The 15,988-nt window shown below is 34.8% G+C and overlaps 1 protein-coding gene across 1 annotated transcript in view; it reads right to left on the bottom strand.

Moving 5' to 3' along the window:
- The window catches only part of FGF5 (fibroblast growth factor 5), a 27,863-nt gene that overhangs the window by 10,461 nt on the left and 1,414 nt on the right, over positions 1–15,988 (bottom strand). Inside the window, exon 2 of the mRNA XM_069092940.1 lies at positions 7,134–7,237. Within this exon, the coding sequence (XP_068949041.1) occupies positions 7,134–7,237 (104 nt within the window). The remainder of the gene's footprint in view (positions 1–7,133; positions 7,238–15,988) is intronic.

The raw sequence follows: 15,988 nt of genomic DNA, 5'->3' as shown, positions 1-15,988 counted from the left end.
AGAGAGAGAGAGAGAGAGAGAGAGAGAGAGAGATTTTGTACTGGTCAGTTTTTGCTTTGATTTATTAATATATCTCTCCAACTTTTTAGTTACTGCATTGGGGCTTTGTGCCAGAGCTAGGCTTTGCCCCTTGATGTGCTTTTGAATGAGGTCTTCTACTCTGATTGGTCTGGCCCTGGGTCCTTTGGGTTTCCACTTTGCATCTTTCCACATCTTCCTACCTCTTTTAGGCTCAGAGTGCTAGAACTGCAGGGCCATCAATAATATCTCAAAACAAAACAAAACAAATGTGCTCAGGAACTCTGAGCACCTGGGTGCCAGGCTATCCTAATGTGAGCACTAGCTTGCTGCTTTGGCCACTACACTCCCTAGGGCTTTCAAGATACCCCCAACCCCACTCCCAGAGCTTTCTCACCACTCTAGGTCTCTTGTGCTCTTGCTTTTGGGCACTGAGCCTTCAAGTGTACACACGTCTCTAGCCCATCTCTGGTTATGCTTAAAGGCTGGCTTTATTTCTCTGTGCTGGTCCTGGCTTTTCTTGTGGTCTCCACATTTATTGCCCATGGGCTTCTGGGTAACTTTTTGTCCACTTCTGGGAAGGAAGGAGTCATTAGATTTCTTGATTCAGTCTGTTACACATTTTAGTTATTTTATTTTTCTTAAGGTGGGAGTATTAGAGTTGGGCGGTAGGCCTCCATTAGGGCAGCCATCTTGGCCATCTTTATTTGCTAACTGAAAAGAATAGTTCTAGGATTGAGAATTTTAAATCAGACAAGTAGAAAGTACAAAATATTTTGAGGCTACTGGGCCTTATAATCAAAATAATAATAATTGTCTTATTTGATCCTTAAAACAACCCTGGCAGGTAGATTGTATTATTTCCATTTTATGGTTGAGGGAACTGAGGCAGACAGAGGGTAAGTGACTTGTCCAGAGTCACACAGTAAAAGATCTGAGGCTGGATTTGAACTTAGTTTTTTGATTCCTAGATCAACCCTCTGTCCATTATACGACCTCACTGCCTAAAGAAACTTAGAGGTCATTCATCCAACCCTTTCAGTTTACCTTTGAAGAAAGGTAGCTCAGAGATGCGACTTGCCTGAGGTCACAGAGGAACTAAATAGCAGAACTAGAATGAACATGTCCCACATGTAAGGCCAGTTATATCTCCTAAGATTCTATTATCACTGCTAGACTGTGATTTTTTTCCAAATCAGGAGACTTATAAAATTTATTTAAAAATTATTGTTCTTTACCAAGAACTTCTAGTCTCATAAATAGCATGTCTGAATTTGAGGTATTGCTGGTAGATTTCAGAAGTTTAATATAGCACAATCTTCTGCTTCAAGGACATCAACCTCCTCAATCCATTCTCTTACATTCTCCTGCTCTCTTCCTCACATATGTATATATATACACACATACAAATTCACATACATGCATATATGCACCTATAGGCAATGCATATATTTGTGTGTGATTACATACAGGTACACACATGTATGTACACATGTGTGTATCTATATACATGCATGTATGTATCTGTATTACATATAGATACATACAAATGTAAACATGGCTATGATTAAACATCAAGATGAATCGTTGGATCTGAAAGCAGATTTGTCCATGTCCTGTAAGTTTATCATTGAGTAAATGCCTCATAACTGAAAGGTTTACAAACTGCTAGTAGAACCAGAAAGAGCAGTTCAAACATATGGCTACTATTAACATATATTACATCCATATAAGACATGCATGTATATACACATGTATCTGGGTTTACATGGTATAAAAAAAAGAAGTAAAAAAGTTAATTTGAACTGCAAAGATGACCTCCCCCCCCTGTTCCATCTGCATTTTGACATGAATTTGTCACTTATTCCCAATGTAGTAGAATTTTCAGAGGTGGAAGTGACTTCAGTGGCCTTCTAGTCCAACTTAAACTATCAAAGTTAAATTATAGCGTCCTAGAAACTAAGAAGGTGTCAGAGGAGGATGTAAGGCAATATCTCTGCTCTAAATGATACTTTAGACCAAGGATGGGAAGCCTGTGGCCTCAAGGACACATGTGGCCTTCTAGGTGCTTGGGTGCAGTCTTTTGACTGAGTACAAGTTTTACAGAACAAATCCTTGTATTACAGGGATTTGTTCTGAGAAATTTGGATTCAGTCTAAGGGGCCACACTTGAGGACCTAGAGGGCCACAGATGACCTCAAGGCCACAGGTTCCCCACCCCTGCTTTCGGTTCTAGCTTTACAAAGAGGATATTTAATTAATGATAGTGAATATTAATGAAAATCAATTTTCAATTTTTCATTTAACTTTGTGAGAAGCATTTCTGGCCTTAAGGAATGCCACCCCTAGACCAGATCTTGAATCCTAGTAGCTGTTCCTACGCAAACCAATGGGTTCAGTCTACCATCAGGGGAGGAGCCACCTTGAAAGTGTTACTTCAGGGCTGACCAAGGACAACATCCTCACTTGTTTCATAATGTCTTCTACTTAGAAGGATTTTTTTTCACTGTAATATTTTCTATGGATCTTTAGATTGAGAATTAGCTATCAATCAATTATTTGAAAAATATTTCTTAAGGGTCTACAATCTGTCAATCACTATACTAGGTAATGGGGATTAAAAAGAAAAAAAAGAAACAATCCCTGTCCCCATGGAGTTTATGTTCCATCACAATAAATATAATACCATCATATGTATATGTATGTCCTTTAATAGAAGAATGAAAGAATTTCCATTGATCTTTTAGGAGCTCATGGAAGGAAAACACTAAAATCCAGAAGAGATGTGTGAGTAATAACAAGATTGTGATGAGGCAGGTACCTTTTAAAGAAGAGGAATTAACTTGGGAAGTTTTGTAATTAAACATAATGCACGGAAAGGAAACATCTATTAATAAGAGCCCAGAAGGTGCCCTAAGTAATATATTTTAACAAAGATAGAAGTAAAGGCTAAGCAGGATGCTGAACTGCCAAGGAGCATACTTTCCTACCTTGCCAAGAAACAAACAAAATCTTTGCTGAGAAATGCAAAGGGGAAGCTAGCAGCTGCTTTGCAGGAAGCTGGGAAGAGATCTCCTTCCAGAAGAGTAAAATCTGGACCTTCTTGGGAACTCAAGAAGGATGCCCTGTTAAACTTCCTATTAAAATGAAAAATGCAAATGGTGAGAGGGGAAAGATAAAAAGACAAAGATAAAGGGACTACTTTTGGGAAAATATTTTGTTAAGCTTAAGAACTACCTGAGAAAGAGAAGACATATAGAAGGAATTATTCTCGCACTGATATACGAGATAATTTGAGCAGCAGCCTTGGACTTCTGAATTCATAGTGGTTCCTATTTTAAAAAACAATTGCTGCTAGGTAAAATCAATTAAGAGGAGAGTCTAGTCAAAGATACCACACTTGAACACTTTGTCTTATTTATGGTATATTGCACCTTTTTAGTAGAGTGCTAAAATGTGTCTTCTTATTCAGAAGTACAACAGAATACCGGTCTTTTTTATTTTTCCCCAAAAAAGCAAAACCTGTAAGCCTCCTATATACACTGGATTGGCTATATGATTTTATATATAAATACTTTAAATATTTTTCAACAGAATTGCCAAATACACAGTGGCATTTAATAAATAATGGCCAAATTTTGAATGAATGAAACAAAATTTCTGTGTCTGAGCTAAGCAATGCTATGAAACCAGTTCTTTCTAAATCTAAAGAATATTTTTTTCTAAAGCAGAAAAGCAAAATTTTGAAGGAACAAAAACCAGGCCTCCTTCTTTATGCCCCAAATCCAGACTCATTATAAGGATATAGAATTGGTTTCTCATCATAAAAAATACTAATAGGGTGATTGTGAAGATTAAATGAGAGTATATTTGTGAAGCACTTAAGCCCGGCACACAGTGGTCTCCTAATAGATGTTTGTTCCCATCTCTTTCTTTAGTCAAGAGTCTGGGCTGATGCTAGTAGGTCTGTAAAGCCTACTTATCAGTAGGCATTCACCCAGTGATGAACTTACAGAAAATGTATTTCATTGTACTTTTGAGCTTCAAAGATTCATCTTGAGGCTTAATCAAGTATTTACAACGTTGCCAACCAAAACCTACCCATTAACATTCATTTAACATGCCTAATCAATCAATCAACAAGCATTTATTAAGTACATGTTATCTGCCAGCTGTTGCACAGGGCACTTGGGATACTGTGACCAAAAGGAAGCAGGTTCTTCCTTATCTCAAGGGCTTTCTGTTCTATCCAGGGAAGCATATACATAAAAGTATGTACAGAGTCCTTATACAAGGTAACTCAGTGGGGGTGGTGTCAGCAGCCTCATATAAGTAGACTGAAGTTGAAAATATACTACTAAAGAATCTAGCTCAAGATTATATCCCCCAAATATAACATAAAATGCTAATAAAATACCATAATTAGAACTTTCTAACAGAGTAAGATAATCCAAATGTTTCCATATGGGACACAGAAGAACAGTACTTTCTTTTGCATACGTTTACCTAGCTACAAGATAATTTTGAACACTCAGGATGTGCTTTCAGCTCCAAGTTAGTAATTCTGTAAGTATCCAGGAAATTTCAATTGTGATAATTTAGAAACAAAACAACAAGAACAGCAAGCCAATGCATTTTCCCCAGTAAAGGTTGGGAATTGAGGGGAGCATATAGGAAGAATTTCCTCACTTGTTATTTTAGTATTGGCTTTGTAAGGACTATTGGCCATAGTACTAAGACCCTATGCAGGTATGTAGTAGGTTTCTTTGTTGAACTGAATGCTCTAACTCTACAGGAAAACTCAGCATCTCTATAAAATTATTTATTGAAAATAACTAAAAATTATTCATGCAGATTTCATGATATGGTTTTTAATATTGATCTAAACTAATCAATATTTAGGAAACAGCATTTTCTTCAAAATCTTAAACAGGGCTTTTAAAATAAGGGAAAAATTCATGCATAGGACTGATAATTGCCAAGATTATTATTATTTCTAAATCCAGAATCCTTAAAAATGAACTACTTTATAATTTAATTATGTTTTCATATAAGGAAAAAGTCTCATAATGCCCACTAAGCTCAGATAAGAGAATGAGAGCTTGAAAAATTTGGTCTTGAAAGAGTTCTATACATAATTGTACGACTTAACATTTATCTCTGCTTCAGCTCAAAGTCATCAAAACGACTTTTATATCAAAGCTTTCACTGAGTGACGAGAACAAGACTTGCCTTGTACTGTTTAAAACTCATTAGGCCATGAAATAACTTTGTCCTGCCAAGCCAGAACAGGAGAGCATCTCCTGTTTTTTTGTGTCATCTGTGTTATTTAGACCAGCCATCTTTAGACATTTGGGTCAAGTTTCTACAAATTTGTTGCTTGAATTTGACTGAGCAGTTGAGTATCTTATTCTAATAGCCTAATGGGCCTAATTGGTATCCACTTGTAACTCAGTATTCTTGGTGACAATTGCCCTTAACCTGGCCCAAGTTTAATCTAATTTATGTAAACCTTAAGCTAGCAATCTGAATTTAAAGAAAACCATAAGATGTTCTTCTCTACCTAAATTAAACATTATCAGAAAAACAAGACTATATTATATGCGTAAGCTCAAATATATACAAATCTAGTTATAATTTTATCTCTTTACAAGTGAAAGTAGATTGGTGAGAAATTATTCTATTTATCAGAGATAATTTTATTATGGATATCTATCCTTTATCTGGATTTCTATTCTTACAATGATAATGGAATTTGTGATAGAGTGGGGATAGCCCATATTTCCCCAAATGATACTACAGCAAAATAAAAGTAACAAAAGGGATTTTTTCAAAGAGCATATCATTATAGTTGCCATATTGTAAAATGCTGGCTTTGAAAATTATGTTCCTATAAACACACACACACACACATATATTAAATGCATAAATTATTGTTTTCAGTAAATTGGAATGAGAGATTATGAAATTTCATTAAGACTTCTCCTTTATCTTAAAAGTATTCCATAACTTTAGGCTGTACTGTAGGGCCTAGAAATATTTTATATCCTACTGTCCATTCTAAGAAGCAATCAGAGATTTTTAAAAGGCATACTAAGAAGTAAAATTATCATATTATAATACACTTAATTATCAGAGTCAAAGCATCTCGAAAATCACCATAAATGATTTTTCCGCTTTATTGAATTAAAGTGTTTCTACTACCAATTACTCTTCACTTTAATTTCTTTAAAAGCATTTTTTTCTTGAATAATGCCTTTAAATCTTTGTTCACTACATTGGAAAAAAAATCTTCCACATCTATTTTTTTTTGAGTAAGCCCCCTCCCTTTGGTACCAGGAAAACAATGATTTATAAGGTGGTAATAAGCACGATAGTATCATAAAAACAAGGAATATTTTTAAATGAAAATAATCTTAGGCCATACAAAGTCTTCTTAGACATAAAGGCAATTATTTTATGTGAGTAAAATACAAAGATAGAATACATGGAAATAAAACATAGGGGACACTGAATATACAAGGGTTATATACTTTGCATTCAAGAAACAAAATAAAATTATTTATCTACATATGAATTTACTGGTATGCAATCTATGAAATGAAAACTACTTCTATACAATGTGTATTAGATAATATTTTTATGTAATCTTTTGGAGAAACTATTGTATGGCAGGATCTTTTTTTTTCAGGTCTGTGCATAATAAACTAAAAATGAAAATGTGTCCTAATCATAAATGTAGGTATTCATGAATCTCATTTGCACCATTTGTATTCATTCCATTTCTAAACATTGAAAACTCATATTTTACAAGTAAAATAATTTATTTCTCTATGTACTTATTTCTAATAAGTGAGGATATTTGAATCAAATAAAAATGTTTGAATAAATGAAATGGATATCAAACATGTAATTGCAAAAATAATTTTTGCTAAAATGTAAATGAATCATAAGTTTAATATACATATCTGCACACACATATGTATATGCGTATACATTCAGACATATATATCCCTAAGCAAGTTATCACTTCTACCTATGATTTTGGAAAATAACTTTGCATGTAAAGTTTCCTTAACAGCTTTAATTAATGAACATAATGCAATTCTACTTACACTTGCATGGAGTTTTCCCTTTTTTGACATCGCTAAAAATTTGTTGCTGAAAACTCCTCGTATTCCTACAATCCCCTGAGACACAGCAAATATTTCCAAAATACCTAGGATGACAGAAATCCCAAAATAAAACACAGATTGTTTGATAATGCTGTGAAGAATTCAATGTAAATGTAGTTTTTATTTTGTAATTGTCTATGTAAAACCTAATCTACTTTCTTGTTTGATCAACATTAATTTTGAGAAAATTGGTTAGCACCTTAAATTATTAATTGCAAACTCCAGAGATATTTCATTAATCTCTTTTTTGTTATCAATACTCATGCTTTTTTTGGAAACACATCCACATTTACTAAGTATTTGATGATGGATACCTTTTATATGGAAATTCAAAGAATTTTTTTCATTAGTACTCTAAAACCCAACACAAGGTTTTTGGCAAGAGTAATAAGCCTTCTTTTCTATTAAATATAGGGATTTCACCCTTTAAGACAAATGAAAAGAAACAAAAGCACTGAAAATATTACTTCTTTAAATTCAAATTTGATAAATATTTATAATTAGACAAGCATATCTTCTACCTTATTTTATTAAACGGTGTATTATTACATAAATAATACAATACATAAGGTAATATTTGCATTATAAGCATTTAGGAACTGTTGATTCGATAAAATTAAGTTTAATAGTATAAAGATTTTATAGCTTGTGCTTTTATGAATTTATAAAAATTTAAGTGAAATTACATAATTTATATTATGTACATATATATGTATATATATATATTAGTCCAGTATTATTAACACTTTTTGGGGTCTCTGTTCCTTTATTTGGAAATTACATATCCACAGGGATGAAGGAACAAATCATAGATGGCAGGAAATTGTAAGTGAAACAATTTTGATTTAATTCAATAGATTTGCATTTTGACAATCAATATTATTCCATAAAAGAGGAGTCATAAAATATAGCTTTAAGCATCTTACAGTCATATAAATATTAGAGAAACAGTGGGTGATATTATATGGAGAAATTCCTCCAGTTTTCCATTTTCTCCATTATTTGCACATTGGAGAAAGAAGACAAAAAAAAAGTCTACTTCCCTCCCCCCATCACGCTGTGGACCTACCAACACTTCAGAAACCTGATATACAATACTCCACATTTATAAACTATATATTAAAATTTGATCATACTTGTATCACAGAATGATGTTCTATTTCACATTAGGGTATACCCAAAGAGTTCCTGAAAAAGTCAATTCTTCCTGGCCCATGGGGAATACTTTTTAAAAATTCTTCCATTTACACTCAGTTTTTCAGAACTTTTTCAGTTCTCTAAGGTGAGGTGTACCTAAATGCAGTACTATTGAGAGAACTCTCTCAGTTAAATCCCATGAAGTTATCTGGCCAGATGGCAATTTCCCCAAGCAAGTAGGATCTTCTGAAGGACTTTTTGAAAACAAAACAAAACAAAATTCTTAGCTGTGAGTGCACAACTTTCATTAAAGAAAGCATGGCTAATTTTAAGATGTTCACTTTAAGTTAAACTCCTAAAGTAACCTTTAGAAAAAAGAAAATGTGTTTGCCATTAGGATGTGAACAAATATACCATTTACTCAAGGTATTGTCCTATCAATTCTGATTTTCAATATAATTTAAACATCACTACTCTTTAATGAATCTTGCAGGACAAACTATTTAACAAAGGAACACTAATTAGGGACTTTTTCTAAGGCTGTTATTAATTTTGCTTATAAAGAACTCCAGAGAAAGCTTCTATAAGAGGTGGTTTTTTTGCATTGATTGTGTGTGACAGAAAGAAAAAAAATAAGGAGAGAAAAGCAGCAAAAATTCCTCAAATATGGAGTGAGTGTGACAGGGGGACAAATACACTCTATGATATTTCCCCCTAATATGACTTAGAGCTTCACTTTCTAAAGTTTCTTATTTGAGTTTCAAGAAAATGAACCCAAATTCATTATTCAGATGATCTTGGAGCATTTAAACATGAAGTACACTATATCTGTAAATATTTCTGAGTGCTTGAGTGGAAATATACTAACAGAGAACAACCAAAGAAAATACATATCAGAAGTAATGTCCCCCAAATAATAATTTTAAGACTTTTAATTAAAAGATGACATTGACTTATCTGAGTAGAACTGAACATTCTAGCAGTTGTATATTGTTGATTCCTGATATCAACTGTAGTGTTATTTACTCTATCTGGGTTTTGAAGAAAAAAGTATTTTGACTCTTTAAACATTAACATATTACATCTGTCTTGGGGTTATTGAATTTTTGAGTCACTGAATTTTTTATGAGACAAACTGTATTTTGACGGACTAAATTCCTGATTAATTGTTCTCCTGGGAAACAGACATTTTATACTTAAAATGAGATTTGTTTTAATAGAATAAAATATTAAAATATATGCAACTGATTCTTGTACTTTTACATTTCCTAATCTAAGAAGTGCAGTCTATTTGCACAAGCTTTGCTAATTCACATAGGCATTAATATAAATCTAGGACTTATTTTAATATTATAGCAAACATTACAAAAAGACATTAAGGGCAGTAAATTCAAAGCAATTCCAGCAGTGATTTCATGGTAATTCATTTGTATTGGACATTGGACTAAATTTTTCATTTTCTTTCATGCCATGTACTTCTAGGATTTTCTGGAAAGCAACTGATTTTTCATATTTACTGTGCCAAATCTCAATAAGTAAATCATGTCTAGGATTGTGGTTGTGAGTATAAATGCACATATTCATGGAAATGCTAAGTGCTATACTTGGCTAATATCCATCATAAAGAACTTCATAACTATTCAACCCTCTTGTCCTAGGAAGCCTAGAAGCTTGAGTATTGAAATCACAATGTACTAGCAATCATATCATACCAACCAAAAAGACAAACCCTAAATAGAATGTGTGGTTAGCATAACTTTTGATTAGAAATGAATCACTGAAAATTATAGCAAGTTAAGTTCATATTCTTGACTCAGACTCCCATCCCTCCTTTTAGTACACTTGACTCCCTTCTCAGAAGCCACCCTTCCCTTCTAAATGTTTCCTCTAATCACAGAAGAAAATTATCTAAGATAATTTACCTTGAAGTTTTAGTGATTTAATATACTAACCCTTCCAGAATGTTTGCATTTTAAAGGGAGATCACAAGGAGGGAGAAATGCTAAATTTAAAGGAATACATCACCAATGGAAGCATTGTAAGAATTATAATACCAAAGCATGGAAGATATTTTGAAGAAAGGGTATATCCTTGGTTCCTCCCAGCTGACAGGACACAGGTACCCAACTATATTCTCCACTTAACCATAAGGTCAACTAATTGTTCCAAGGTAAGAAGACTCAATTATGCATCATGATATAACAAATGAGAATATTGAAAAATTATTAGGAAAAATAATGTTTTTTCTTCTGGGATATTAATGCCAGAGGAATACATCTGAGCTATAAAATCATATAGAACGTGCCTTTTATATAGGTATACCAAGAGATCTAGTAATGTAAACAAGTACTTCTTCAGTGAATATTTATTTCTTTGGTCTATAATGCCATGTATTAGAAGCTATAGCAAAGTGAAAGACTGGGAAAAAAATATGGCCAATTTCAGGGACCAGAAAGATCTACCAGAAATCCTCAAACTGTCCCCCTGGATTACCTTACATTGGCCAAATCCACCAGATAATACTTCTGGGTTAGTTAAGCCAATTTAAGCCAAAAGAGAAAGTTTGGGGTTTTTACAATATCCAATGGGTAGCGTACAGTGATTTTATTTAATATTCGTAGTCAAGAGATGGCATAGTCATTGAGTTTCGGTTTCCTCATCTGTGAAATGTGTATGTAGCTCACACCTCCCAGGGTTATTGTAATGCCTACAAGAGATGATCTATGTAAGACACACAGCTAATCTGAAAGTATTGCATGAATACTTTTATCTATATCTCCCCAATGGACAGCACAAAGGCCATTAAAGAAAACTTAATATTTTTTAAAGGATCAGATTAATGAGATGCTTGCCTAATTTTTACTTCCTTTGCACAAAGAAGACATGACTCCTAATCTGCTTTAGCTGGGAAGAACTTAATTATGACTGTAAACACATAACACTAGAACAAGTGGCCCTTCCAGTTGTGTCTATATGTATTTTTAAATCAGGGGGAAAAATAACACTTTGGACAAAATCAAATAATGATGTTTTTCAATTTTCAGGAAAACATTCTTGCTTCATTGAGATGTGACCTTTTCCTATGCTGCAACTCATCTAAAACTTGTTGATTCCCAAGGGATTCTCAGGAAAATTGTTATGACATTTCAAAAGCATTTTCATTCTGACTGTATTTGAAACATATAACAAAAAGGGGGTGAGGTGAAGTGAAACAAAATGAGACAGAAACCTTCACAGATCTACTAAATCAATGAAGGAGACCTCTATTGTCCCTTTATATTTCCAAATGATGAAGAATTTATGAGATTTAGAGTTCATTTTATAAGTGAAGGGAAAGTGGTTAAAGGGCCAGGCCCAGAGAAGGGAGTAATAACAAAGGGTTTGACGCCACATCTGATTCCTGACCTTGGACACTTTGAGACCACTGACATACTGATAAACTTATCAAAGAGCATAAGAATGTGTGACGCTAGTAATTCTATAGTAACCTGACACCCCATTCAAATTCTTTCAAACTTGGTGGAAATTTAGTGCACCAGGTCTGGAGTCAGAGATTCTGAACTGGAATCAAAACTGTCATTTCTTTTCTACCTCTATGACTTCAAGCTATCTCGGTCTCAGTTTCCTTATCTATAAAATGAGGCAGTTGGGCTACAAGACCTCTACCTACCTTCCTGCCCAAATCTAAGATCTATCCTTTTGAACTGAGAGCTCCAAAAATTTGAAAAGTTTCCTATTTTCAAATAGTTTTGTAATGTATGTCCATATTCCATCTGTTAAAATGTTAATGTTTGGAATAACTCTTTTTGAACTTACATGAATGTTAGAATGACTTTGCATAGCAAAACCTTATCTTTTCTCAAGGTGCAAGTGTATAAAGTGAACATATTTTGAATACTTCTCTGCCTTTGCTGCAAAGAATGCACACTAGCATTGTTCTGTGCTGTTTCAAGACCCTTTTAATGATCATCAGCTTTCTTAAATGTGCCTTTTTCCCAACCCTATCTCTTCTACTATCACTAGTCTTTTAGACATAGTCCTTTGTTCAATCACTTTCCCTAGACTTCAAATGTGTGAAGCCCACAATGTGGTACTGTAGAAATAACTCTGGTTGTGAAATCAGAGGAAATAAGTCCAAATCTTGGCTCAGACATTTACTACCCATGGTATCTTGCAGAAGTAGTTTCATTTCTATGAGCTTCTATTTCTTCTTCTGTAAAATCGGGTGGTTGGACTACTTCTACCAGCTCTTCCTATTCTGAATCTTAAGCTTCTGAGTGATAAGAGAAGTCCACTTTAAGAAGTCCTAAGTGATAGGGCATAACTAATCTATAGGTTTTTAAATACCTGTAGGAGGAAGGAAATAAGGCACTGTTGGGTATGGGCTGTGCTATCAAAGCTGCCCAGAGGCAGGGAGCAGGGTTTAAATTTCCTTGGCATCCTTCACAGTACTCAACATAGTGCTGAGCATATAAAAATAAACAATAACATGAAAAGGGTAATTTATACTTACACTGTACTTTATAGCACATATCATATTTGACATTTACTACAGCCCTGCATGATGGGAGTATTAAAGTATTATTATGACATTTTTACAAATAAGGAAATGAAGACTGGGAGAGGCACAGGTAATTTGCCCCACAAGCAAATGGTGGAGCCAGTACTTGGAACTGAGGCTTTGGCCTCCTCTCTAATTTTTCTCTCAGCAAAATTAAGGACGCTGGGAACCAAACACTGCATGAACTCAGTCTCTATATTAGCTTTTTGGGGAAGGTGAAGGGCTTTCTCTGTTACAAAGGAGGGTTCAATTGCAGGGATAGAGAAGGGGTCTATAAAGAAATGGCTGTGATATAAAAACAAAAGGTAGCAATACTATATTAAATATACATGCTAGGGATAGAGTCTGGACTTGTGATTTGATGGGCATAGGGAACCCCTGGATCAGGAAATGCCTTCTACCAATGCAGATCAGCACCTTCTCTTCAACTTGTAGCTTGAGAATGTTGCTAGATCAACACCAAGAGGTTAAATGGTTCATCCAGGGTCACCCAGGCAGTATGTGTTAGAGGTGAGATCTAAACCCAGGTTTTTCAGGTTCCATCTAGTAGCCCTCCATACTATGGGGCAGTATGAGAAACCTAGTAACTGAAATTCCTTACTGTTAAGAAGCCTAAACTTCACATTGCTCAATGAGAAAGTATTAATGCTAGAATGGAGTCTAGTTCACCCAGATATTCATTCCGTGGCTAAGGAAAGACATGTGAGGCAATGGATCATAGTGAATGAGGCTTCAGATTTCAAAAAGGTCTCTGTTCAAATCCTGCCTTTGACATATACTCACTGTGAATCATTTAATTCCTTCCAGCCCCAGGCAACTCTTTAAAACCAAATTCCAGAATAGTTGTCCATCTACACTGGAGAGAGTTTGTTCCCCAAGCATTCCTTAGACAATTTTAAATCCCAGTTCTTCACACTGGCACAAAAAGGAAAGACAAAAGATCTATAAATTCTGAAGATCTATCCAACACTATGATGAACTATGAAAGAACTGAGGAAATCAAAACTCTTATTTGACTAGCATTTTAAGAAAATTACCTTTTTATATAAAGGCCTAAAGAAAGGTAGTCAGAGAGAAGCAAGGTAGTATAGATATTAAGAAAAGAGTCAGAATATTTGGATCTCAAGGTGGAAACGTGATCTTGAGAAAGCCTATAAGCCTCAGTTTCCTTCACTGTAAAACAGAAGAAAACCCTTTTCTATGTACTTTACAAGATTGTTGTGAGGATCAAAAGAGATATGTATAAAACACCTCAATGTGTTATAGAAATAATGCTGTCATTATTTCCTTAATTTCATACAATTCCTAGCTGTTCAAAACAGTGTGTACTAGTCAACATGAAACAAATCAAGATGAAGGACACCTCTGAGTGCCTACAGTCTCTTTGAGACTATAAATTGAAGAGCAGGTGTCCGTGATATCCATGGATAGAGTGAATTTTCCTCACTGGCAAACTCTTGGATTAAATCAAACAAGCAGATTCTGGTCAATAAATTATTTTCTTAAATGAATTTGCCCTGATGTTCACTGTTAGCTTTAGATACATTTTCCCTTCTCTCTCTTGAATAATCTCTCTCATATTCTGGCAACAATGAAACTCCAGTCACTTTCCTTTTCTTTTTTTTCTCAGCAATTCTTTATAAAGAGGGGAATCTAGAAATGAGGGTTTCCTGATCAGAAGTCAATCTCCTTCCTCCCACTGAAACACACAACATAGATACTTGTCCCCTGTTCTACTGCAACCTGCTGAGATACAACAGGACGTCTCTTTTTCTTTTATGACTGACTTTCATTTCAGAATGGAAGATTGGAACCAGCATTTGTACAAGAATTGTTTTCCATAATTAGAAATACTTATGTATGAAAACTTACATAAAATATTAACAAAGGAGGAAAGAGAGAGGAACTTTAGTTAGGGTCCACAGATAACCCAAATCGGGGCAATACTCCAATGAAACAGCCAGGGTTGATCTAAAAAAAAATTGGGGGAAGGAAGTGGGGGTGGGGGAGTTGAAACACCATCTAGGATATTGTGCAAAGTGATTCCTTTGGAGGAATGAAGAAGGTTGTAAAAGGTGAAAAAGTCCTGAGACTGACAATTGTGTATCCTGAAGAAAAGGCCCAAGGAGTTCCTGCTACTAATGATTAGAGTGCAGTGGAGTGTAATGGAATGGAAAATTCCTTTTCTAGAAATTGCAGGGTGGGATCCCTTCACCCCAACAGGTATAACAGCAGAAGTAGCCATGCATTTCACAGATCTTGGAGGAGGGAAGAGTTCTTATTTTTGTAGGAGATGTATATCTATTCTTGGAAGGTCAAAATCCAGAGTCCTCTATCTTTTCTCTGGAAGCTGGAGAGAGCCCTAGACTTACTTTAGTTAATTACACTAACTCTGCCACCAAGTCAATCTATAAAAATAGAGTTGGAGGTTCAGAACATGGAACATTGATTGCCCAGGTCCACAGTAGCACCAAATAACCATGAGGGGAATATGGGATCCAGGGCCTGATGCACAGAAACTGATGGTTCACTCTGCTAGGGACTTGAGACACTGTTAAGACAACCAGACACTATTAAGATTTGTTTTTCTCAATTCCAACTGTAGAATACCTCCTGCCCAATGCACGTACATTGTGTCCCTCCCCCAGTTCTGTCACATCCAGTTCTTTTCTCTGCTTTTCTTCTTCTGTCTTCAGTCTTTGGGCTTCTGGAAGCAGCCTAGACTAAAGCTGGCCTTCTCAAACACTGCCTACAACTATGACCATGGGGCTGATGAATTCTAGGATCATATATTTATTTTGAGTTAGATGGGACCTTAGGGGTCATATATAGTAAAAAAAAAAAATCACCCCTTTTACATATAGGGAAACTGAGGCTCAGAGGCTTAAGTTCCTGAAACTAGCCAGACTGTAAAGTAATTTAGCTGACCTAGAAGCACCCAAATCAACATGGAACTTTAGAGTCTATGTTAGATATGAGTCTGAGAGAGATACTCTGAAGAAAGAGATAGTATATTAGAGATGAGAAGTGGAAAGATGTTAGTTTAGTGCTTTTCTTTCTCTCTCTCTCTCTCTCTCTCTCTCTCTCTCTCTCTCTC

The sequence above is a fragment of the Petaurus breviceps genome, unplaced genomic scaffold (assembly GCF_028583685.1).
Source record: "Petaurus breviceps papuanus isolate PSGF00001 unplaced genomic scaffold, PetGlider_PUasm1.0 126, whole genome shotgun sequence".
Taxonomy (NCBI): Eukaryota; Metazoa; Chordata; class Mammalia; order Diprotodontia; family Petauridae; genus Petaurus; species Petaurus breviceps.
The sequence above is the reverse complement of the archived record's forward strand: the minus strand, read 5'-3'. Positions and strand labels throughout refer to the sequence as shown.